The sequence below is a fragment of the Mustela putorius genome, unplaced genomic scaffold (assembly GCF_011764305.1).
Source record: "Mustela putorius furo isolate JIRA1106 unplaced genomic scaffold, ASM1176430v1.1 tig00003976_pilon_pilon_pilon, whole genome shotgun sequence".
In the NCBI taxonomy this organism is placed as follows: Eukaryota; Metazoa; Chordata; class Mammalia; order Carnivora; family Mustelidae; genus Mustela; species Mustela putorius.
The window spans coordinates 398,913-422,881 of NW_025422118.1; the positions used below are offsets into that span (position 1 = coordinate 398,913).

Below are 23,969 nucleotides of genomic sequence, written 5' to 3' on the forward strand. Positions count from 1 at the left end.
GACTGTTTCCTAAAGCAACTGCACCAGAAGACATTTCTACCAGAGTATTCCAATTCTCCACATCCTCGACAACCCTCATTATTGTCCATCCTCTTTTTTTTTTTTTAAGATTTTATTTATTTATTTGACAGAGAGAGATCACAAGTAGGCAGAGAGGCAGGCAGAGAGAGAGGAAGGGAAGCAGGCTCTCCGCTGAGCAGAGAGCCCGATGCGGGACTCGATCCCAGGACCCTGGGATCACGACCTGAGCCGAAGGCAGCGGCTTAACCCACTGAGCCACCCAGGCGCCCATTGTCCATCCTCTTGATTCCAGCATCCTGACTGCTGTGGGAGAGTTTTTAATAGCAAAAACTAACAGTTAAAATACTCTAGGGAATTATATTCTCTGCTCAGCCATATGACCCAATCAGCCCCAAAAGTGGTAGACTAGGACATAATACTAATTTGGCTGCCCTATCCTACTGCTCGTGGTACCCTCCCTAACAGTTAAGGAGAGTGGCTCTCAAAATGTAGTCCCAAGACCAGCAGCACCAGTCAGAAATGCAAAGTCTCAGATTCTGTCCCAGACCTACTGAGTCAGAGCCTCTGGGGTGGGACCCAGCTCCTGCTTCTGGTGATTCCGACACCTGCTCAAGTTCAAGGGAAGGCAGCATCTATTGCTGGGCATCTCTGCCCCTCAATGTCAGCTTTAACCACCTTATTGGTGGTAATTAATACACACCAAATCCATCATCCTCTGCAAATGAGGATGATAGTGACCAAGAAAGAACGTTCTAAAGGATTCTGTCATGCAACTTAAGTGGAAGGGTTTGACACTTTCCAATAATGAGTGATATTTTTGATATAAATTGTTCCAATAATTAAGTTTGGACACAGAAAACTGAGCTGGAAGGTAAACAGGAATTTCATAAGCACCATCCAAGGCAGGAACACGGATATAATTTCCCTTGTACTTGCTTTCCTAAATATTCCTTGTCCATTCAGAACTTCAAGGAGCCTGCTATCACAGTTCTCCTTTAGGTTTTTGGAAAGAGGATGGCATAAGAATTTCACATTCATTAAAATAAACATTTAAACAATCCTTTAAAATACTAAAGACGCTGGGGCACCTCGGTGGCTCAGCAGGTTAAAGCCTCTGCCTTCGGCTCAGGTCATGATCCCAGGGTCCTGGGATCGAGTCCTGCATCGGGCTCTCTGCTCAGCAGGGAGCCTGCTTCCTCCTCTCTCTCTGCCTGCCTCTCTGCCTACTTGTGATCTCTGTCTGTCAAATAAATAAATAAAATCTTAAAAAAAAAATACTAAAGACGGCCTCATCAACACGTGAAACATTGCAAATACTCCTGTGACTCTGAATTTGGGAACTGAATTATGTCTGGTCATGTCGACCATCACCTAAAAACATGAGGAAAACAATTCTTTGGAAAACCACTGCATGTTTCTTTCATATCTTTCCATTTAAAAACCTTTTCTATATACATTTCTTACACTCCTCCAGATTCAGTAATTAGGGCAAGGGAAGCCTCTTTGTGGCTAATTTGTTACTTTCTTCTGCTGTGGCTAGACTCCTGCTTCTCTCGTCTTCCACTGGGAGTGATCAGCATGAGAGAGGGAGGCCGGACTTCAGTCAAACCCAGTGTGCCTGCAGCAACTTCTGCCCTGGTCCCCGGGGGGTGAACGCCACTCACGGGTGCACATGGACGCAGAGGAAGGACCACACAGCTGAACAGCAAAACCCTCACCATCAGAGCAAGATTTGCTGCATCTCTTCCATTTGTTCCCATCCTTCACTGACAGGATGGGTTTCTAGAGCATTTCTCTTGTCTGGGACACCATGGTATCTCTGAGTAAATTCAAAACTTTCTTGTAAATGTCTAGAATATCCTGAGCTGTCGGTCGTTCTGCAGGCGTCTGGCTCTTACAGGCTTTATGAATATCAAACAAATGAAACCGGACCATATCGCTCCCTTCAACATGCCCCAAAAGGAAGCTAGAGACATCTGGAATCTTCCAGATGTCGATCTTCTCGTCATAGGAGGGCATGAGGTCATCGTCAAAAGGCGTGTCTTCCCCATAGGGCCACAGCTGCTCTGGAGCCACGAAGTCCCCATGCAGCTCCCGGTGGCCACACTTCACCAACGTCCCGGAGCTGTGGTTCACCAGGGGCAAGGCGTCCAGGTCATTCACCACGAGGCTGAAGTTACTGGTCAGCAGATACTGTGACAGCGTCTTGGGCAGGTCGTTGGAGTCGCACATGACGCGTGTGCCCAGGGGGCTGTGGTGCAAGTAGTTGATGATGCTGACGTAGTCCACAGCCAGTTGTAGCCTGCGCTGCCACGTGTTCACGTTCTGGTACTTGGAAAGGTTCAGCGTTGCTTCCAGATTGCTCAAGGAGCCCAAGGGGTGATATTCAGTAAGGATAGTGTTGTCGTCCTCACAGAAGCCGAGCAGGGTGACCACGTGTTTACTCTGTAGACCTTTCAGCATCTCCAGCCCGTGCAAGAAATCCTCTTTCATCTCCAGCTGGGAGAGCCGTGAGAGCGCCACTTTGCGCTCCTTCCACTCAGACAGAAAGACCTGAAACAAAGTCACAGAGAGCATCAACCCTGAAAACCGTCACCTGTGTCAGAGAGCCGGAAACCCCCCACGGAGTGCCAGAGGTGGTACAGAGAATGCAGAAACGAGGAGAGACAGACCCAGTCCCGGAGAAGAGCTCAGTCCGGTTACAAAGGCTCCCTGACGAGCAAACACGGGCCCCCAGCGCAGAAGGCAGGGTAGACCCGGGATGGAAATGGGTGGGGGTGCCGGAGGGTCCTGGGAGTTGGTCTAGAGGATAACCGGGGCTGGCCTGGCGAATGTGGAGGATGGGAAGTGAATCCCTAGGAAAGGGGCCTGTCGGATAAAGGCATGGAGTGGAAAACTGACCGGAAGCTCCAAACACCTGCAGCACAAATGGATGGGGGGGAGGGGAGACCACTAGAAAAGGAGTGAGTCGAGCCCAGCCAGACCATCACACATCACACCACCACCTGCTTAGCTTCAGGGTAGCACAGTAAATCACAAACAGGAATCGTTCTCGGTTAGGACAACAGTTTTTGTTTTTGTTTATTTTTAAGATTTTATTTATTTGGGGCGCCTGGGTGGCTCAGTGGGTTAAAGCCTCTGCCTTTGGCTCAGGACATGATCCCAGGGTCCTGGAATCAAGCCCCACATAGGACTCTCTGCTCAGCAGAGAGCCTGCTTACTCCTCTCTCTCTGCCTGCCTCTCTGCCTACTTGTGATCTCCATCTGTCAAATAAATAAATAAAAACCTTAAAAAAAAAAAAAGATTTTATTTATTTATTTGACAGCACAAGTAAGCAGAGTAGCAGGCAGAGGGAGAGAGAGAAGCAGGCTCTCTGCTGAGCAAGGAGCCCCATGCAGGGCTCGATCCCATAACCCTGGAATCATGACCTGAGCCGAAGGCAGCGGCGCTTAAGGTACTGAGCTGCCAAGGTGCCCCAGGACACAGTTTTAAGTTGGGTGTGGTTCTGTATTCCTTCAGCTATAAGAGCAGAAGCAAAAGTGCCCTGCAGACTCTAGACCAGACACCCCCCCGCCCCGCACCGAGTGCCTGAACAGGACTCCTTAGACTCCCCATTTCTACTAGCTAGGAAAGGCCTGCAGGAAGGATTGTAATGAAGAACTTTTGACCTCCTGCTTAAATCTCCAAGAAGAGAAGACAGGCTCAAAAGTGAGGGTAGGGAGGTCTGGCTGCCCCCAGGCTGCGTCTGCCGCTTGTGGGCTGTTTCTCTGTGCTGCTACTTACTCACTGCTACAACACAGCTTACGGTTTTTGAAACCAATGTGGAGTATTTATCAAGTGCCTGTAACATCAAATCCAAGATCTATTAAGGCAATAATCTGAAAGAGATAAAAAGCTCCAGGAATAAAAATCTGGCGCTACTTACAAAAGCATGAACTGGAACTTTCCCACCCATCAGAAAATGGAGGGCAAGAACGGCAAGATCACTCAGAAGAGTGCGACGTGGTCAGCAAAAATGCATATATTGACAGAGTTCTCACAGTCTTCACAGAGAACAGTAATGTCACAAATGAATAAGTATATAAAATTTCCTTTATGTTATTGTTCTAACTGATAAAACAAGACAAAATTACATGGAAAGCAAAGGAAACAGGCTAATGTTTCTCTTCATATATTCTCTTCATATGGTAAGATTCTAGGTGATTTTTTTCTTTATGCCTTTCAGTATTTTCCAACTTTTCCAGAATGAATATATATGATTTTACATTTAAAAACACTTTTTAGGGACTCCTGGGTGGCTCAGTTGGTTAAGCGTTTGCCTTCGGCTCAGGTCATGATCCCAGCGTCCTGGGATCTAGTCCCACATCGGGCTCCTTGCTCAGCAGGAAGCCTGCTTCTGCCTCCGCCAGCCACTTTGCCTGCCTGTGCTCACTCTCTCTGACAAAAGAAAAAAAAAAAAAAAAACTTAATAGGGGGGCCTGGGTGGCTCAGTCGTTAAGCGTCTGTTTTTGGCTCAGGTCATGATCCCAGCGTCCTAGGATCCAGCCCTGCATCCGGGCTTGATCCCATCAATTCTGCATCAACTGATTTGCATCAATTCCCTGCTCCGCAAGAAGGCTGCTTCTTCCTCTCTCACTCTCCCTGCTTCTGTTCCCTCTCTCGCTGGGTCTCTGTCAAAAAAATAAATAAAATCTTAAAAAAAAAAAATTTTAAACTTAATAAACCTTGAAGACAGGCATTGTGATGCCTCCAGCTTTGGTTTTCTTTTTCAACATTCCCCCTGGCAATGTGGGGTCTTATCTGGTTCCATACAAATTTTAGGATTGTTTGTTCCAGCTCTGTGAAAAATACCAATAGCATTTATTTATTTATTTATTTGACAAAGAGAGATCACAAGTAGGCAGAGAGGCAGGCAGAGAGAGAGAGAGAGAGAGAAGGAAGCAGGCTCCCTGCTGAGCAGAGAGCCCGACGCGGGACTCGATCCCAGGACCCTGAGATCATGACCTGAGCTGAAGGCAGCGGCTTAACCCACTGAGCCACCCAGGCGCCCCAATAGCATTTTCTTTTTTAAATTCATTTGACAGAGATCACAAGTAGGCAGGGAGAGAGGAAAGGAAGCAGGCTCCCTGCTGAGCAGGGAACTGATGCTGAGCAGAGAGCCTGATGCGGGGCTCAATCCCAGGACCCTGAGATCATGACCTGAGCCAAAGGCAGAGGCTTTAACCCACTGAGCCACCCAGGTGCCCGCCAATAGTATTTTGACAGGGACTGCACTGAAAGTGTAAATTGCTCTGGGCAGCACAGACATTTTAATGATGTTTATTCTTCCAATCCATGAGCATGGAATATTTTTCCACCTCTTTGTGTCTTTCTCAGTATCTCTCCTAAGTGTTCTACAGTTTCTAGAGTACAGATCCTTTATCTCTTTCATTACATTTATTCCTAGGTATCTTATAGATTTTGGAGCTATTGTAAATGGAAGAGACTCCTTAATTTCTCTTTCTTCAGTTACATGGTTAGTGTATAGAAATGCATCTTACTTCTCTGCATTGATTTTGTATCTTGTCATGTTGCTGAGTTGCTGTATGAGTTCTAATAACTCAGGGGTAGAGTCTTTTGGGTTTTCCACATAAAGCATCATGTCATCTGTGAAGAGAGAGTTTGACTTCTTCTTTGCCAATCTGAATGCCTTTTATTTCTTTTTGTTGTCTGAATGCTGAGGCTAGGACTTCTAGTACTATGTTGAGCAGTGATGGTGAGAGTGCGCCTCCTTGTTGTGTTCCTGACCTTAAGGGAAAAGCCCTCTTTTTCCCCATCGAGAATGATACTCGCTGTGTGCTTTTCATAGATGGCTTTTATGATATTGAGGTATGGTCCCTCTATCTTTGTACTTTGAAGAGTTTTAATCAAGAGAGAATGCTGTATTTTGTCAAATGTTTTCTCTGCATCAACTGAGAGAATCATATGTTTTTGTTTTTTCTTTTACTAATGTGCCCTATCACCTTGATTGATTTATGAATGTTCAAGCTATATTACAAAGCCAGAGTCATCAAGACAATATGGTATTGGCACAAAAACAGACACATAGATCAGTGAAACAGAGCAGAGACCCCAGAATAGACCCTCAGCTCTATGGTCAACGAATCTTCAGCAAAGCAGGAAAGAACATCCAATGGAAAAAAGACAGTCTTTACAATAAACGGTGCTGGGAAAACTCGACAGCCACATGCAGACCATTCTCTTATAGCATACACAAAGATAAACTCAAAATGGATGAAAGACCGCAATGTGAGACAGGAATCCGTCAAAATCCTAGCGGAGAACATAGGCAGTAACCTCTTTAACATCAGGCACAGAAACTTCTTTCAAAACACGTCTCTAAAGGCAGGGGAAACAAAAGCGAAAATGAACTTTGGGGACTTCATCAAGACAAAAAGCTTCTGCACAGCAAAGGAACCAGCCAACAAAACTAAGAGGCAACCTATTGAATGGGAGAAGATATTTGCAAATGACATTTTGGATAAAGAGCTGATATCCAACATCTGTAAAGAACTTCTCAAACTCAACACTCAAAAACCAAATAACCCAGTCAAGAAATGGGCAGAAGACATGGACAGACACTTCTCCAAAGAAGACATACAAATGGCTAACAGACACATGAAAAAATGTTCATCATCATTAGCCATCAGGGAAATTCAAATCAAAACCACATTGAGATACCACCTTACACCAGTTAGAATGGCCAGAATTAATAAGACAGGAAACAACAAGTGATGGAAAGGTGGTGGAGAAAGGGGAACCCTCTTACACTGTCGGTGGGAATGCAAGCTGGTACAGCATTTCTGGAAAATGGTATGGAGGTTCCTCAAGAAGTTTAAAATAGAGCCACCCTAATGACCCAGCAATTGCACTACTAGGCATTTACCCCAAAAATACAGATGTAGGAAAAAGAAGGGGCACATGCACCCCAATGTTCATAGCAGCAATGTCCACAATACCCAAACTGTGGAAGGAGTCGAGACACCCTTCAACAGATGGACAAAGAAGATGTGGTTTATATATACAATGAAATATTACTCAGCCATCAGAAAGGATGAATACCCACCATGTGCATTGATATGAATGGAACTGGAAGGAATTATGCTAAGTGAAAAAAGTCAAGCAGAGAAAAACAATTATCATATGGCTTCACTCATATGTGGAGCATAAGAAATAGTGCAGAGGACCACAAAGGAAGGGAGGGAAAACCAAATGGGAAGAAATCAGAGAGGGAGACAAACCATGAGAGACTCTGGACTCCTGGAAACAAACTGAGCGTTACAGAAGGGAGGGCAGTGGGGGGATGAGGTAACTGGGTGATGGGTATTAGGAGAGCACATGTTAGGATGAGCACTGAGTATTATAGGCAACTAATGAATCACTGAACACTACAACAAAAACTTATAATGTACTATATGCTGGCTAACTGAACATAATTTTTTAATACTTTATTATTTTTATTAATATACAACGTATTGTTTGCCCCAGGGGTACAGGTCTGTGACTCGTCAGCTTACACATTTCACAGCACTCACCATAGCATATACCCTCCCCAATGTCCATAATGAACATAATTTTTTAAAAAAAGTAACTGATAAAAAATACTTTGACAATCAAAAATAAATAAATAAATAAATAAATAAATAAAACTTAATAAAAAGATACACACGACATGGACATTGGGGAGGGTATGTGCTATGGTGAATGCCATGAGATGTGTAAGTCTGACAATTCACATACCTGTACCCCTGGGGCAAATAATACATTATATGTTAATTTTAAAAATATAAAAAAAATACACATGAGTAAAATTCACTGGAAAAAAAATTCTAAAAGGGATAAATCTCCCACTGTTATCCTCAGAGAATAAGATCAGAGATGGGGAGGACAAGAGGTAGAAGGGAACAGTTTACTCTGTACTTCACCTCCTTCGGTAAATTTTGTTTTGTTTTTGTTTTTGTTTTTTTAAAAGATTTTATTTATTTATCAGAGAGAGAGAGCAAGCACAGGCAGACAGAGGCAGAGGGAGAAGCAGGCTCCCGATGCGGGAGCCCGATGCGGGACTCGATCCCAGGATGCTGGGATCATGACCTGAGCTGAAGGCAGCTGCTTAACCAACTGAGCCACCCAGGTGTCCCTCGGTAAATTTTGAATGTACTGCTTTTACAATTAAAGAAAATTAAAGAAAAAAAAAAAGAAAAAGAATGGGTCAATCTGCCTTTCAGTCAAACTGGGATTGCTCCAGGCAATCACAAACATAAACCATAAATAGAGTCTGGGGAAAGAAGGCATTGGCCACAGGCTCCCCCTAGGAGCAAAATCACTTCTGGTGGAGAACTGCTGACTTAGGGGCAAGATAGGGGACAGAAGGCAGCAAGAGGGATAATTAGGAATGGCCTGTGAGGGAGTAGGAAAACTATAAAGAGGCGACGGCACAGAGAGCCAGAGTCACAAGGACAGAGGAGCCAACTGTATCAAAGGCTGCAGAAAAGATCAAGTGAGAGGAAGACAGAGAAGTGACCAACCTAGGGTTTGCAGGTCTCTGGATAAGGGCAGTTTCTCTGCAGGAGGGTGTTTGGAAGCCATCCTGGCAGAAGACAAGAAGTGAATGGGAGGAGAGAAGTAGGGACAGAGCTCTGGCAATTTCATTACAGAGGAAAGAGAACGAGCACAGAGCTTCCGAGGAAGAGGGAATCGGGAAAAGGGATTTCTGTGTGAAAGGGTGTGTGTCTGCGTGCCAGTCAGAATGACCCTCGGAGTGGGGAAGACTGAGGGTGCAGGAGAGAGTGGACAGCTTCCAGGAGAGACATCATGAGAAGTCATGACACCTGAGCTGGAGGGCTTACAGGTCAGGTGACTGAAGATGAAGAAATTTTGTTTGGGAAGCTCCTGTTTCCATAACAACTTATGCAACAAGACCACGAACTAAGGCAAGGGGGAAGGAAAAGTCGCAGAAGGAACACGATAAGACCGCTGGGCTGTGGTGAGAGCAGGGCTGAGGTTTGTGGTCACGCATGAAACCACAGGGCTGTGGGACCTCTCTACCTCCAGGGCAACTGCTCGAATGCAGATGCACAGCTGGGGTCAACCAGGTTCGGGGCTCCCCAGTCAGGCACGATGTGTTTGTGCAAGACTGACTTTGAGGCTAACAGTCACGGAGTCCCTGCTGCTGGGTCAGTGTAGGACCTAATGCAACCACCATGGGATCAACACACAGGTCCCGATAACTCAGGAATTACTAAAGCAAGGGCGCTGGGAGAGGAGGTGGTCAGAGAGCAGGATGCCAAGAACTCTGGTTATAGAAATTCCTACTGAGGAAGCTTATGCCTTCCAGCTTAGGATGCGGAGTGTTGCCCGCGTGGAGGAGCTGGTCCCAGTGATGGGAATCACGTTACATGCAGCGAGTTGTTCCAATAAGTGACTATGCAAAGGAATAAGAGGCTGCCCTGTGCTGGGACCCCCATGTGTCCCAGGCCCCAGGGCTCAAGGTGGGGGGACGGACAAGACTCATCACTGATGGTGCAAATATCCAGTGCGCAAAATACTGTTGCCCTGAGGGCAAATTTCAACCAAAGACAAAAGAAAATCAATGTAATGGCCTTACAGTCCTATTTCATTTTAATAAACAAAACTACGTTACTCAGTTATTATCCACATTTTTAAACCTCATATTTGCATGGACATGATTTGTAGGGCATCCCCCAAATCCAATCTGTCCTCAAACAACAATTTGCCACCATCAAAGCTACCTACTGAAGGGGTGCCTGGATAGAGCAGTAGGTTAACTCAGATTGGACTCTTGGTTTTAACTCAGATCATGATCTCAGGGTCATGGGACTGAGCCCTGTTTTGGGCTCCACACTCAATATGGAGTCTGCTTAAAAGACTCTCTCTCTCTCCCCCTCTCTGCTCCTTCCCCTGCTATTCCTCTCTCAAGTAAATAAACAGTTTTTAAAAAACAAAACAAAACAAACTACCCAAAAATATATCCTTCAAGGTAAAGAGCAATTCTGAAAAAGAAGTCCAAAAATGACCTGAGCAGTAACCTGGAAACAAGTGGGCGACCAGCCCCTCCAGGTCATGAAGACAGAAATCAACGGGGCCTAAGTCCTCTTCTCTACCCATTTCCCCCCTGTGTGTTCTTCACATCCTAAAGCTTTCAGCATCATCCCAGGTATCTATTCCCACTCACTGCCCCAGATCCAAATGCTAGGCCTGTATGTCCAACTTCACATTCACTCACAGCCTTAACATGTTCACTGCATGCACACAAAATTGTTCTTCATTCTTCCCCACTCAGGCAATGACAGCACTACTCTTGTTGTTGCCTGGACCTAGAACTTTGTGATCACCCTCTCCCTTGCTTACACCCCAGAAATGATCTATTAGGAAAACCTACTGGGGGCACCTGGGTGGCTCAGTAAGCCTCTGCCTCTGGCTCAGGTCATGATCCCAGCGTCCTGGGATCGAGCCCCGCATCGGGCTCTCTGTTCAGTGGGGAGCCTGCTTCCCGCCCCACTGCCTGCTGCTCTGCCTACTTGTGATCTGTCAAATAAATAAAATCTTAAAAAAAAAAAAGGAAATCCTACTGGCTCTGCCTTTAAGACATAACCAGAATCTACTGATTTCTTACTAGGTTCACTGCTAACACCCTTGTCCAGCTGTGACTATCTCTCCCCTGCAAGGCCCAGCCAGTCAGTCTTCCACCCCCCACCAACACTTCAGCCTCCTTTCAACACATACAACACATTCTACCTCTACTCAAATTGCTCCAATGGCTCTCCTGGTCCCACCAAGCCTCATGTGCCCTGGCCACCACTTGGCTTTCCTCTGACTTTATGTGCTACCTCCCTTCTCATCCTGCCCTCTGGTGTCACTGGCTCATTCCAGGTCCCTGAACAACCAGGCATGTTCCATCTTTGGACTCTGCTGGTACCCATCTTTCTTATTAGAACATATTTTCCCCGGATATCCACAGGGCTCACTCTCAGATCATTCTGACCACCTAGAGTAGTGAGCCGTGGCTCTTTCCTCACCCTGCTGTCTTCCCAGCACACGTCATTAACATATTTTATTGAGCATCTATTTCTTATTCATTGACTCATCCCCCAACTAGAAAGCTTCAAGAGGCTCTGTTTTATTCATTGCCACAGCTCCAGCACCTACAATGAATGAATAAATCTTTTTTTTTTAAATAAATATTTTTTAAAAAGTTACCTTGTTCTATGGTTTTACTTTGCATAAATTCCATTCCCTTTTCCCTGACTTCTTCCTTCAAGATGTCTCCTTTCTGGGTGCCAGGGAGGCTCAGTTGCTTAAGGGTCTACCCATGATCCCAGGGCCTGGGATCGAGCCCAGCCCTTCATTGGGCTCTCGGCTCAGTGGGGAGCCTGCTTCTCCCTCTCCTCCCCACTTGTGATCTCTCTTGCTGTCACTATTCTCTCAGGTTAAGTAAATAAAATCTTAAAAAAAAAAGTCTCCTTTCCACATTCATGGTGCACTGGTCTCCCCAAACAAAAGCCAGCTGTCCATGTGGATGCATTTTCTGTTCCCTCTCTCCCTCCTGCCAGTCACTCAATACATCCTCACAAAGGAACTCTGTGCAACAATCCTTCTCTGGCCTCTAGAGGCATCAGCGGGCCTTAGCTCCCACAGAACCAATAAGTCCGGGACCAGGTGCAGCCAGCACACACTGGTTGCCTACAGACAACAGCTTTTGAGGCATCTGAATGCACCCCTTTGGTTTCTCTTTTTAAAATAAAAAACTTTTTTTTTAAATAAAAAAACTTTTAAAAAGTCAAAATAATCCCATGCCAGGGCTTGAAAAATAAGAATTTAAAAAATTGCCCATAATCTTTTTACCATAGCATAGTTTCTATCATTTCTGTATTTTTCTACGAAAGCACATTAATTTTGCAGTTGAAAATCATGTATTATGCAGTTTTGCATTTTGCTTTTTTCATTTATCCTCATAAGATTTTTTTTTCCTGCTGCTACACAGAGTTCCTAAACACACTAAATGGCTGCAGAATATTCTATCAAGTGACTAGCCCATAATGAACTATATCCAATAGTTTTTATTACTGGTTTTCTATTGCTATAAATAACAAAGCAAAATACTCCTTGATGCATTTAGCTTTTTTCCTTCCATTGGATTAGGATAAAGTCCCAGATGTTAGATCACTGGGCTCAAAGGCAGAAATATTTTGAGGACCCTTCACACATAATGCCAATTTGCCATCCTGAAAGGCCACCCCATTAACACTCAGAGGTAACCCAGCACTCACTCTCTTCACGGCTCCTTCCCCAACACGCTTCAGCTGCCTCACTTCTGTCCTCAGCTCCTCGCAGGACAGCCACGGTGAACAGTTTTTCATCTGTACCATTCTGAAATGTCCGTGGGGACAGTAGGTGGAGCCCGGAGTGGAGTGGGGAGGGGCGATGAAAAACCAGTCAAGGCAGAGGTAGAGGAGAGCATTCATGAGAGCCATAGAGAGCAGCAGCCCCACGGCTGGGGGCACTGCTCTGCGGGGAAGGCTTCTGCTGCTGTCCTGGGCTTTCCCGTCCATGCTGCTATCCTCTGCAGGTTCCTGCGATGTGACACCAAACAAGAAGTAATCATGAAGGTGTCTGGGTGACAAGGGGTTAAAAGAAGGCACAGCCTCTCAGTCCTCTTATGCCTAAGGATCCTGCATACCTTCGGGTCCTTGGGAGGATTAAAGAAGGTATCGTGTACAAGGTTCATTCTAAATGCTCAGTGTCAGCTGTTCGCACAATCCGTTTCTTGTTATCAGCTTGTCTGGATTCCACCAGAAGGAAGGTGTTTGTGTGTGTCTGACTTTGTGTCCCTCCCACAGGATTGAGCAAAATGAAATCAAGCCGCACTTGTTAGTCCAGTGGGGCCAGGACAGATGGACAGAAGAGAACAGCCAAGATCAGATATGGTGGGGGTGAGGGCAAGAATGCTGACAGCCTCCTGAACCAGCTAAGGAATTGGGATAATCCCTGGAAGGTACCAGAAAGCTCCCTAACATTTTTAAGAAGCAAGGCTCCTCTTCAGCAGGTGTGACAGATGTGTCGGGGTGGAAGAGATGGTGGTGGGGAGACTGGGTCAAGGGCTCCATCAGTCGTGTGGGGTTTGAGCTGAGAAGCACGCGGGCTGGAGTAACAGTCGTGAGAACAGAGAGAGGGTGACACGCAGGTGACCCTCGCACCAGGCACCGCCGAGAAGGCTGGAGACTCAGCGGCTCAGCTCTAGTGCTGGCGCCGGCGGGAGGCTCACGGTGGAGGTGGGCATTCCTGCGGAGTTGTTGGAGAGGGCTGGAAGGACCCTGGAGGTCAGGTACTTGACGCTCAGGGTGCCTGAGGCAGAAGCTACGTGTGCACCAGAGTGGAAGCGTGTCGATATTTTGACTAGAATGATGGGTGTAACGGTGTGTTCTCTTAGTGTCAGTACTGGGATGTGTTGGGGACACTAGTGACAGAACTGACCCTGTGCTTCCGGTGTCTGAAACGACTGTGACACGAAGGGTTACCTTCCAGGAGCGCCTTCGTTCTCCCTGCTCAGGCCTCCACCCAGACACCTGGGTCACTCAGTGTCCTGGTTGGTCCCAGGCATGGGTTTGAAAACATTCTGCCACGAAGTACCAAAAAAGAGGTTTGCTGAAGGAAAACTGCAACTCTGCACAGAGACAAACGGCAACAGTTCAGATGGTCTTCCCCAGGGGCCCTCCTAGGGTCTGGGCGTCCCCCTCCAGCCCCAGGATGGAGCAGCAGCTGCAGGAAGTCCTCCGACAGCCTGGTGGCCATCGTGGCACCCTGCCAGCTGGTCTGAGTTCAGAGTCCGCATCTCCCCTGCCGCTCCCTTAACCTCCATCGCCAAACGCCGATCACTTATTCACTCTACGTTCATGAAGCCGTTTCCCCATGCTCAACCCCACCTAGGCCTTGGGGATCTGAGAGTAAATACACAGATATGGTTCCTGTCCTCTTGGACCTTAGGGAGAAACCAGTGGAGGAGAGAGACAATAAATAAGAAACCAAAAATCTTCTCCTTGTATATTGTGATGAGCTTTTAAGGATAGAGACTAACAGAGAGGAAATCCCTGGATGAGGCAGTCCTAGAACACCTCTCCAAGGATTTGCACCAAGACCAGAGGCCCGAGAGGCGACAGCCGTGAAGAAAATCTGAAGACATGGGGTGCCTGGGTGGCTCAGTGGGTTAAAGCCTCTGCCTTCGGCTTGGGTCATGATCTCAGGGTCCTGGGATCTAGCCCCATGTCGGGCTCTCTGCTCAGCGGGGAGCCTGCTTCCCCCCTCCCTCTCTGCCTGCCTCTCTGCCTACTTGTGATCTCTGTCTGCCATATAAATAAAAACTTTAAAAAAAAAAAAGAAAAAAGAAAATCTGAAGACAGCTCTTGCATACCCTCTCCTGGAGATAGTCAGCCCACCCACCATTCACAGCGCTGGGACAACACACCCAACGAGCCAGTTGTAAAGTTCACAGAAAAACAGCATTTCTCCTAAGTTCACCCTGCAGCTATAAAGACTTTAAAGTTTTAAGGACTATCTATACTTTCTATCTCCAACACTCCCCCTCTTCCTCTAGAACCCGAGGCTACTCCACCCATAGTGCCCAAATCGCCAGGACCTCACTATTGCTGAATACAGGAGTCAGTTCAGTCACGGGCTTGACCACTAGGTGGCATCTGGCATGGCTGATCACTCCCTTCTCCCTGAAAGGCCTTTGTTACCTGGTTCCCAGGAAGGTGCACTCTGGTGGCTGCTCTTCTTGCCTTTGTCTGTAGACTGCTGGAGTGTCGGATGCTTGGACAGACCTCTGCACTCATGCCCTGGGTGCTCTTATCCAGACTTGGGCTCCCTGTCCCCACCTGCTGGCAGCTCCCGGTGTAAAGCCCCAGTCCCCCTAACTTGACATCTCTACTAGAATGTCCCAACGGACAATTCAAAATACTACTTCTTCTCGACAGTAAAATGACAAATAACTCAATTTGGAAATGGACAAAGGGCTTGAACAGACATTTATCTAGAGAAGACAAGCAGATATCCAACAGGCACGTTGACTTTATTAGTCATTAGGAAAATGCAAATCAAAACACAATGAGATCCTGCCTCATCCCCACCAGGACAGCTGTCATCAAAGAGTCAGGCAAGAACGAGTGTAGACGAAGATGTGAGAAAATAGGAACCCTTATACATTGCTGGTGGCAATATAAAATGATGCAGCCTCTGTGGAAAAAAGCCTGGAAGTTCCTCGAAAGGTTGAATAGAGTTACCCATACAAATCCATTGCTCAGTATATGCCCAAGGGAACTGACAACGTACATTCACATGAACCCTAGTCACTAGTACATGAATGTTCACAGCAGCACTTCTCCTAACAGCCAAATAGTAGAAATAACCCGAAGTCCATACATGGACAAATAAAATTTGCTATAAGACATGGAATATTAATCACCCACAAAAAGAAATAAAGCTGTAACATGCTGTAACATGGATGAAACTCGAAAACTTGATGCTAAGTGAGATAAGGCAGACACAAGAGGTCCTGTATCGTAGGACTGTATATATGAAATGTCCATACAGGCACATCCATACAGACAGAAAGCAGGTTAGTGACTGCTAGGGGCTGAGTGAAAGGGGAAACGGGGAGTGGTTGCTAATGGGCACAGGATTTCTTTTTGGATGAAAATGTTCTGGAATTAGTGGAGATGATTGCACAACCTTGTGAATATACTAGAAATCAATGAACGGTACACTTTAAAGAGCAAACTTAATGGTACATGAATTATATCTCAATGTGAACAGATAACAAAAATGCTTCCCAAACACAATGTCTGCACCCTCCCTACAAATCTGCTGTTTTCGGCGTTCAGACCCTCAGCGCTCAACAGCTCTGTTCTTCCAGTGACCCAACCTCAGTGACCCCCCAAGGGTCAGCAGAGCAACACTGCTTTCTCTGAGCAAGACATTTTAGAAGTAATGGATTCTTCCACAACCCCATGTAGTTCTTCTTAATTAATTTTTTAAAAATGCTGCTGTGCAAATCGCCACTGTGATTATGAGGTGTCCAGCAAACCCTGGCTCTACCGCACTGTTCCAGCCTCACTTGAGTCTCCGCCTTTTCTTGACATAGTGCCACCTGCTCATCTGCCCCTCAGTCTTTCCCGCTGTGCCTGCTGGGGTTGCGCTGGCTGTTCGCTCACCTTTTCCACAAAGACTCCAGGCCCGTGTCTTTCTCTCTGGCCCATTCCCTCCTGTCTTTAGGGACTTTGACTAAAACTATGATGAATTTTCCCATTCAGCCCTCACGGTCTCCTCTCTTGGTACCTGATTCTTAGAAGGTGCTCTTACAGAAATGAATAAAACAACCGCCATCTCTCTTCTACAACATTCGAAATGACCAAGTGTGTCTCAACTCAGACCTCAGGTCAAGAAACAGCACTTTTTTCTATAAAGGGCCAGATGTTAAATCTTAGGTTTAGGGGCAAAAGGTGAAATCCAGTGACAACTGCATCACGTGACTTGTGGGGCACCAAGAGGCAGTGTAAAGCCATGACAGGCCACAAACTCTCTGTCACTGTCATTCAGCTCTGTTCCTGGGTGTGAAAGCAGCCCCCTACATTACAGAAACAATGAGCGTGGCTGTGTTTGAATAAAACTTTTCATACGGAAAATGAAATTTGAATTTCATAAAGTTTTCATGTGTCACATAAGATTATTTCTCTTCTGACTTCCCCCAGAGTTTCAAAAGGTACAAAGCATTCTTAGCTCACAGTCATACAAACGCAGGTGGCAGGCAGAGGCTGGCTGAGTCCCACACTGGGTGGTGCTATTCTTTTTTTTTTTTTTAAAGATTATTTATTTATTTATTTGAAAGAGAGAGTGAGAGAGAGCATGAGAGGGGAGAAGGTCAGAGGGAGAAGCAGACTCCCCATGGAGCTGGGAGCCCGATGTGGGACTCGATCCCGGGACTCCGGGATCATGACCTGAGCCGAAGGCAGTCGCTGCAGATCAGCCTTCCATCCTGAGGCTTCCCTCTGTGTAATCTCGCTCACGCGCATGGCGATGGCACTGGTCTCCAAGTCTCTACGGTGGCCTGGGTATTTCTCCTACACTTCACTCAGCTGGTTTGTCAAGGCCTGGGATGTCCAGAACTTAACTCTGTCCTGTCTCCAGCATGCCCCTCCTCCAGGGTTCCCTCACTGTCACAAGCATACAATGCCCACTTGCTCAAGTCACAAAACAGGCGACTTGGTTCCACCCTCCCCCAACCTCCAAACCGACCAATCACCACGCACGGTCAATTCTTTCACCCAAACCTCTCCCAGCTCTGCTCACTTTTCCCCTCCTCCCTGCCATCCCTGGTCTAAGTCTCCAGCATCTCTTACCTGGGCTTCTGCAACAGCTTCCTGCACGAACTCCCACTTCCTTCTCTTTTCCAGTCCATTCTCCACACAGCAAATAGAAAATCTATTCTTTCCTGAAATGTTTCAAGCACAGAAACAACTAAAAAGTAAGATCATGAACACCCGTCCAGCTTTGTCAAGTAACAGTGCATCACAAAGATCTTTTTTAAAGAAATAAAATAAATAAAGAAATAAAATATTATATATATAGTTGAAGCCCCTTTGGACTCCTCCAGGTCCTATTCTGCTCCCTCCCAAGAAGGAACCACCATCCACAAGCTGATGTTCCAGGACCTGCAGCAGCAGCAGCAGCATCTAAGAACTTGTGGGAAATCTGAGTTCTGGAATCCTCTCTCCAAATCTCCTGAACCAGAAACTCTCAGGTGAGGCCCAGAAATCTCTGTTTTAACAAGTCTTCCAGTGGATTCGGATGCACGCTAAAGCCCAAGAACCACTGGTGTATAGAATTTCCACACATACTTTTTATTTTCACCACCAGTATGTGCCTATAAATAACAACGCATAACACATCAATGTTTACACACCGTATATAAGTAGCTGTACTGTATCATCCTTTGTAACTTGCTTTTTTAAAAGCCTAACATTAGGGGTGCCTGGGTGGCTCAGTGGGTTAAAGCCTCTGCCTTCGGCTCAGGTCATGATCCCAGGGTCCTTGGAATGAGTCCCGCATCGGGCTCTCTGCTCGGCAGGGAGCCTGCTTCCTCCTCTCTCTCTCTGCCTGCCTCTCTGCCTACTTGTGACCTCTGTCCGTCAAATAAATAAATAAAATCTTAAAAAAAAAAAAAAAAGCCCAACATTAGGTTTACGAGGTTTATCCATGCGGGTACATCCAACTCGAGTTTGCCATTTTCACTTGTTTAACTATACCATCAGCAAAGCGAGTTTTGTACACACCTCCTTCAGCACGTGTGGGAAGTGTCTCGCTGGCGTACACAGGGTGATCTTTCTAAAGCATAAATCCAATCACTCCTTGCTTAAAATCAACTAACCGTCCTTCTCTGTCCTCAGGGCAATGCCCAAACTCCTATAAGGCCCCCTGAGCTCCAGCCTCTGTCCACCTCTCCAGACGCCTCCTTGCACCCCGCACTCTAGGCCCTGAGCTTCCCTCTGTTCTTGAAGTCACCCGCGTTGAGACGCCCAGGCTCTGGCATGTGCATCCTTTCTTCCTCAACTGTGAGCAACCAGGGTACGGCCTGCCTGCTTGGTGCACCCCTGGGTCCTCAGCAGCTGGTGTGCAACAGGCACTCAGTAAAAATGCACTGCCCGCCGGATCACTCAGGACTCCTCTCTGCCACCTTCACAATCCCACCAAATTTGTTCTTTCTCTGTTCACGTGCCTGTCCTCTGATGCTCCCTTCCAGCACCTCCTCCAGTCTGAGTTCACCATCTTTTTACTTCTCCAACCCCCTTGCTGTGACCTTCCTCGATCCTATCTCGCCACAGGTAGGATAGTCGGTTGGTTGTATAGTGCCTAAAACCTATCGTTTTTGTTTTTGTTTTTTTTCTTTTGGAGGGATACTACTTCCTTCATTTCCACACAAAGGCTGCCAGCATCAGGTAGGAAATTCTGCAGAACTCTAGAAATTCATTTTTTCTAATTTACATTAGATCAGTACCCAATTACTTTTTTTTTTTAAGATTTTATTTGACAGGGCGCCTGGGTGGCTCAGTGGGTTAAGCCGCTGCCTTTGGCTCAGGTCATGATCTCAGGGTCCTGCGATCAAGCCCTGCATCGGGCTCCCTGCTCAGCAGGGAGCCTGCTTCCTTCTCTCTCTCTCTGCCTGCCTCTCAGTGTACTTGTAATTTCTCTCTCTGTCAAATAAATAAATAAAATCTTAAAAAAAAAAAAAAGATTTTATTTGACAGAGAGAGACCACAGGCAGGGGGAGAGAGGACAGGCTCCCCACTGAGCAGGGAGCCCAACACGGGGCTCGATCCCAGGACCCCGGAATCAAGACCTGAGCCAAAGGCAGGTGCTTAACCAACTGAGGCACCCACGCACCCCACACAGTACCCATTTAAAGCATTTCTTGTGGACCCTGAAGTTATATGCCTCAATAATCTTTCAATTATCCCACTTCTGAATCCTCAGAAGAAAACTCACCCAAAAATTCAACTAACTTTCACACAGTGTCGACCTCACACCAATTCTTTGAGACACATGTAATTATTATTCCCATTTAACAGAGAACTGAGAAGTGACGTAGCCAAGGTCACTAAACTGTAGTTGGAGGCCTGCAAGTTTTCTGGCCTTAAACTTACCTTATTCCTCTAAATCCTGCAACGGGGGAGGGGGGTGGGTGGGGTGTGCCTGGGTGGCTCAGTCGGTTAAGCGGCTGCCTTCCACTCAGGTCACGATGCCAGAGTCCCGGGATCAAGTCCCACATCGGGCTCCCTGCTCAGTGGAAAGCCTGCTTCTCCCTCTCCCACTGTCCTGCTTGTGTTTCCTCTCTCTCTGTCAAATAAATAAATAAGATCTTCTTATGAATAACTAAATAACTAAATAAATCCTGCAGCACGTTCACTGTGTGGGGGTGGGGGGTAGCCGTGAGGCTGCCCACTTCTTAAAGGACTCTCTGGCCCACCCCAACACCTGATGGGCCTCTCTCCCTTAAAGGCGTATTTCTGGAGCAGCCCGTGTGGCTGAAGGAACTCTGGTACAAAAAGAAGCAAAATGGCAATGACCGTTGCTGGTTCACAAGGAATGAAGATTGTGGGGCCAGGTGGGTCAGGAGAAATGCAGGCACTGTTGAGACAAAGAACTTCTGACGTTGGTAGCTACAAGCTGGCAGTGGAAAAAACTGGCAACCACTGCTCGACACTCACAGCTCGTTTACAAGAAAGAAAAGGAATAGCACAAAACTAGTTTTTACCGATTTACGGAGTATTCGATTCAAGCAGCGAAGGAGCGGACGGGTGCCACCCAGTGCAATTTAGGACAGAATCCCATCTTGCCACCAGGACACACGGCGCTTCACAGTAATTGTTTCAAACAACTCGGACGCTTACTTAGCCTTAAGCTGCTACGGTCACAGCAAAAAGGACGGAGACAAGGCCGCTCCGCCCCGCTGAGCCGTCACGAACCGAGGCCCAGGACGACCCGCACCACGGAGGCCTGCGCCGGGAGGCGGCGCGCTGCTGCGGCACTACAGGGCCGAGCGCAGCGGCCGCCGGAGGGACGGAGCCGCCGAGCGCAGCGGCCGCCGGAGGGACGGAGCCGCCGAGCGCAGCGGCCGCCGGAGGGACGGAGCCGCCGAGCGCAGCGGCCGCCGGAGGGACGGAGCCGCCGAGCGCAGCGGCCGCCGGAGGGACGGAGCCGCCGAGCGCAGCGGCCGCCGGAGGGACGGAGCCGCCGAGCGCAGCGGCCGCCGGAGGGACGGAGCCGAAGCCCGGGGCGGGCCCGCCGCGCCAAGGTACAGCCGGGCCGGGAGGCGCGACGCGGAGGGGCCGAGGCGGCCTCCGGACAAGGACAGACCCCGCAGGAAGCCCAGGCACCCTCCGCAGCCGCCCTCGGCCCCCGCCCGCCGCTACCCCGCGCTCCCTCACGCGGAACCTCGCCGCCACACCTCCACGCCAGCCGCGCCTACCTGCGGCCCGGGTCGGATCCGCGGCCTCCTGCGCAGGCGCGGCCGGAAACCAGCCCCGGCAGGGCGAGCGCGATGCCGCCCCCTGGCGTCCGCCTCCGGCCACGCACCTGGGGGCCGGCGCAGGCCGGATTCTAGCCCAGGTGCGTCCACCGCTCTCCTATTCTGGCTTCTCTCCGAACCAGTGAGGACAATGAGATGTTGACCTAGTGTTAGGTACCCCCAAAATGGGTCCCCCAATAATGGGTTCGAGATTATAGGAGCGAGATGGCTAAAAAGTGAAGGTCAAGCAAAGCTTTATTTTGCGCCAAGCATCAAGAATCAGACCCACCGTCAGACAGACCAGTTGGGGTCGCCCCTTACAGAGGATGACCCCTCCCTGCTTTCCAGACTAACTTTTATAGAGCAAAGGCCGTGTGGTTGGGCCTGGCCACACACAGGTGGCTAATTGAATTACAATTCACCCCACAGTAGCCATGGAAACCAGGCTGGTAGCTAGGAGACAGTCTGTGGCTGGCCTGACCCACCCTTGTATTTGAGCTTTGTAACCTGAGTCTGGTTTCCAGGACTTGTTTTTAAGTCCTCTGGAGGAAGGGGAGCAGGGACTGTTTAAGGGTTAAACAACAAAGTTATTGTTTGACCTCAATGGAAGCCTCTGGCTAAAATAAAAATATAAAATAGGTCCTTGCAACCAGTTTTGTTTTAGTCCGGAGTCCCAGCCTGCTGCTCGCTATGGTGGAGGGGAGATGGAACATCTAGATCTTTCAAAAAGCTTCCGGTCACTGCAAAGCGGGGGGGTCTCCGAAGGGAGCCTTCAGAGCATACGCGGATGCTTCAGATCTCCAGGGAAACTGTTAGAAGGGCAAATCCTCGGCTCCATCCCACACCTGGAGGCAGGTAGGGTCCAGCAACTTGCGCTTTAACCAGGTCTCCGGGTGATGCCGAAGGCCCCAAGGCCCTGGTTTTTATTCATGACTTTGCGTAGCAGAGTGATACTGCTATGCGTCCTGCTCTAGTAGCACTGACCGTACACGGGCTTTAGGTGGGTTTTGGATGGAGGAAAGCATCATTAACAGAAAAGGTAGCATAAGGAGAAGACATTTTGAATTTGTAAAGGAATGGGAGTCCAACCTAATATCCAGTAGGACCTATCATCTTTGGGGGGGAATAATAAAGATTCCCCCCATTTATAGGAATTACCTGCCTCAGAGGATCCTGTGATGCTTTAGAAAGGGATGATCTCTCCAAGACAGAGAACATACTGAGGAAAGAAGAGAGCCAAATCTGAGCTCATGGAAACTTAGATTTCAGGATTAGAGAAAGTGTAAAGCACAAAGAAGCTATGAAAGCCAGTAAGAAGAGATTTCAAGGCTGATTCCTGGTACGATGGAGAAAACACATGAAAACTTTTCTCTCCCACCAAACACCACTATAAAACCTGAACAGAACTCATGGCACAGCTATTTGGGGTCTCTGAAAAGCAACTATCTCCAGCTGGATCAAGAAGAATGCCAGAATTGGAAGTACCACTGATTGGTACTTCCAAAGACAATGTTATTGTCTTTCCTCTGGTATCCTCAAACCTGGCTCAGTACAGCCCCAATTCTGGAAGTGAGTACTGATGGGCAGAGAGAGACCCTGAAGAAACCGTCTGGTCTGGCTCATAAAGCAGAAAAAGAAACTTCAAAACTTCAGAGACAGTGGAGAAAATCCTGGGTTTTTTTCCTTCTCTTTTTACTTAATTTCCTTGCACCCCAGCCTCCAGTCAGTCAATCCTGTGTCAGGAGCAATGGCAGAATCAAAAATGGCAGGCAGCAGAAAACTGCAGGAGCCAAAACTCTGGAACAGAGTAATCTTCCTCTCGATTCAGTGAAGCTGCAACCCCAAGAGGGAAGAGAGAAACTGCGTTGCTTTTTGTTTGTTTTTCTGCTGCTGTGGCACAATTGTGAGAGTGGGCAGTTGCTTATCAGAAGCGGAACTTTTCTGGTCAGAGGACCAAAATGAAGTGAAAAGTAAGGGAAAACAGTGCAAAAGGAGAAATTCAGGAAAGCAATCCCATTAAAACTGTTTCTGAACTCTAGAGCTCACCTGTGACCTGCACACCATAGATCCCATTCTTTTTTTTTTTTTTGTAAGATTTTATTTATTTGACAGAGAGAGATCACAAGTAGGCAGAGAGGCAGGCAGAGAGAGAGGAGGAAGCAGGCTTCCCACTGAGCAGAGAGCCCGATGCGGGGCTCGATTCCAGGACCCTGAGATCATGACCTGAGCCTGAAGGCAGAGGCTTTAACCCAGGGGCCACCCAGGTGCCCCCATAGATCCAATTCTAACTGGTATATAAAGACTTTGAGAACTATGCTAACGGATAGCTTTCTGCCCAGGTTCCACACTAGCCGCTGTGTGATGCACTCATGAGACAGATCCAAATAGCACTACAAAATATTTGAAAACTGAACTGCCTTTGGAACATAGCCACAGAAGAAGTGTTGGAACATAGGACCCATACCTAACTATATAACAAGTGTTTGTTAAAATGAAAATATCGACATTCTCCTTAGGATTTAAACAAGAATCAGAGGATCATGACACTCAAAATGCCCAGAAATAGAAAATTACAAGGCATATGAAGGATCCAAAAATCTCAACTTGCATGGGAAAAGACCACTGACAGTCACCAATGAAGAGATGATTCAGATGTTGGGATTATTTGACAAAGACATTAAAACAGTTATACAAATGCTCAATCATGAACATTCTAGAAACAAAGTTAAAATAGAAGGTATTCGTAAAGAAATAGAACTCAAGAAGAATTAAACATTTTAGAACTGAAAAATACATAACTAAACAGACTTTACTGATCCAAGGGCAGAATGG

The 23,969-nt window shown here is 47.3% G+C and overlaps 1 protein-coding gene across 11 annotated transcripts; it reads right to left on the reverse strand.

The window, feature by feature from the left end:
* Window positions 1-1,230: 1,230 nt before the first annotated feature.
* On the reverse strand, window positions 1,231-21,183 carry POMK (protein O-mannose kinase). Of its 11 annotated transcripts, none has more exons than XM_045070910.1 (5): window positions 21,099-21,183; window positions 17,473-17,564; window positions 13,597-13,694; window positions 12,349-12,651; window positions 1,231-2,574 (listed from the first exon to the last, which is right to left on the reverse strand). In XM_045070910.1, the coding sequence occupies exons 4-5, from the start codon at window positions 12,628-12,630 to the stop codon at window positions 1,804-1,806; spliced, it is 1,053 nt and encodes a 350-aa protein (XP_044926845.1). In that variant the 5' UTR covers window positions 12,631-12,651; window positions 13,597-13,694; window positions 17,473-17,564; window positions 21,099-21,183; the 3' UTR covers window positions 1,231-1,803. The 11 variants fall into 11 exon arrangements, with proteins under 11 accessions (XP_044926845.1, XP_004775775.1, XP_044926846.1 ...); XM_004775718.3 differs by having other exon boundaries at window positions 13,597-13,742; XM_045070911.1 differs by lacking the exon at window positions 21,099-21,183 and adding an exon at window positions 20,521-21,057.
* Between the last annotated feature and the right edge of the window lie 2,786 nt (window positions 21,184-23,969).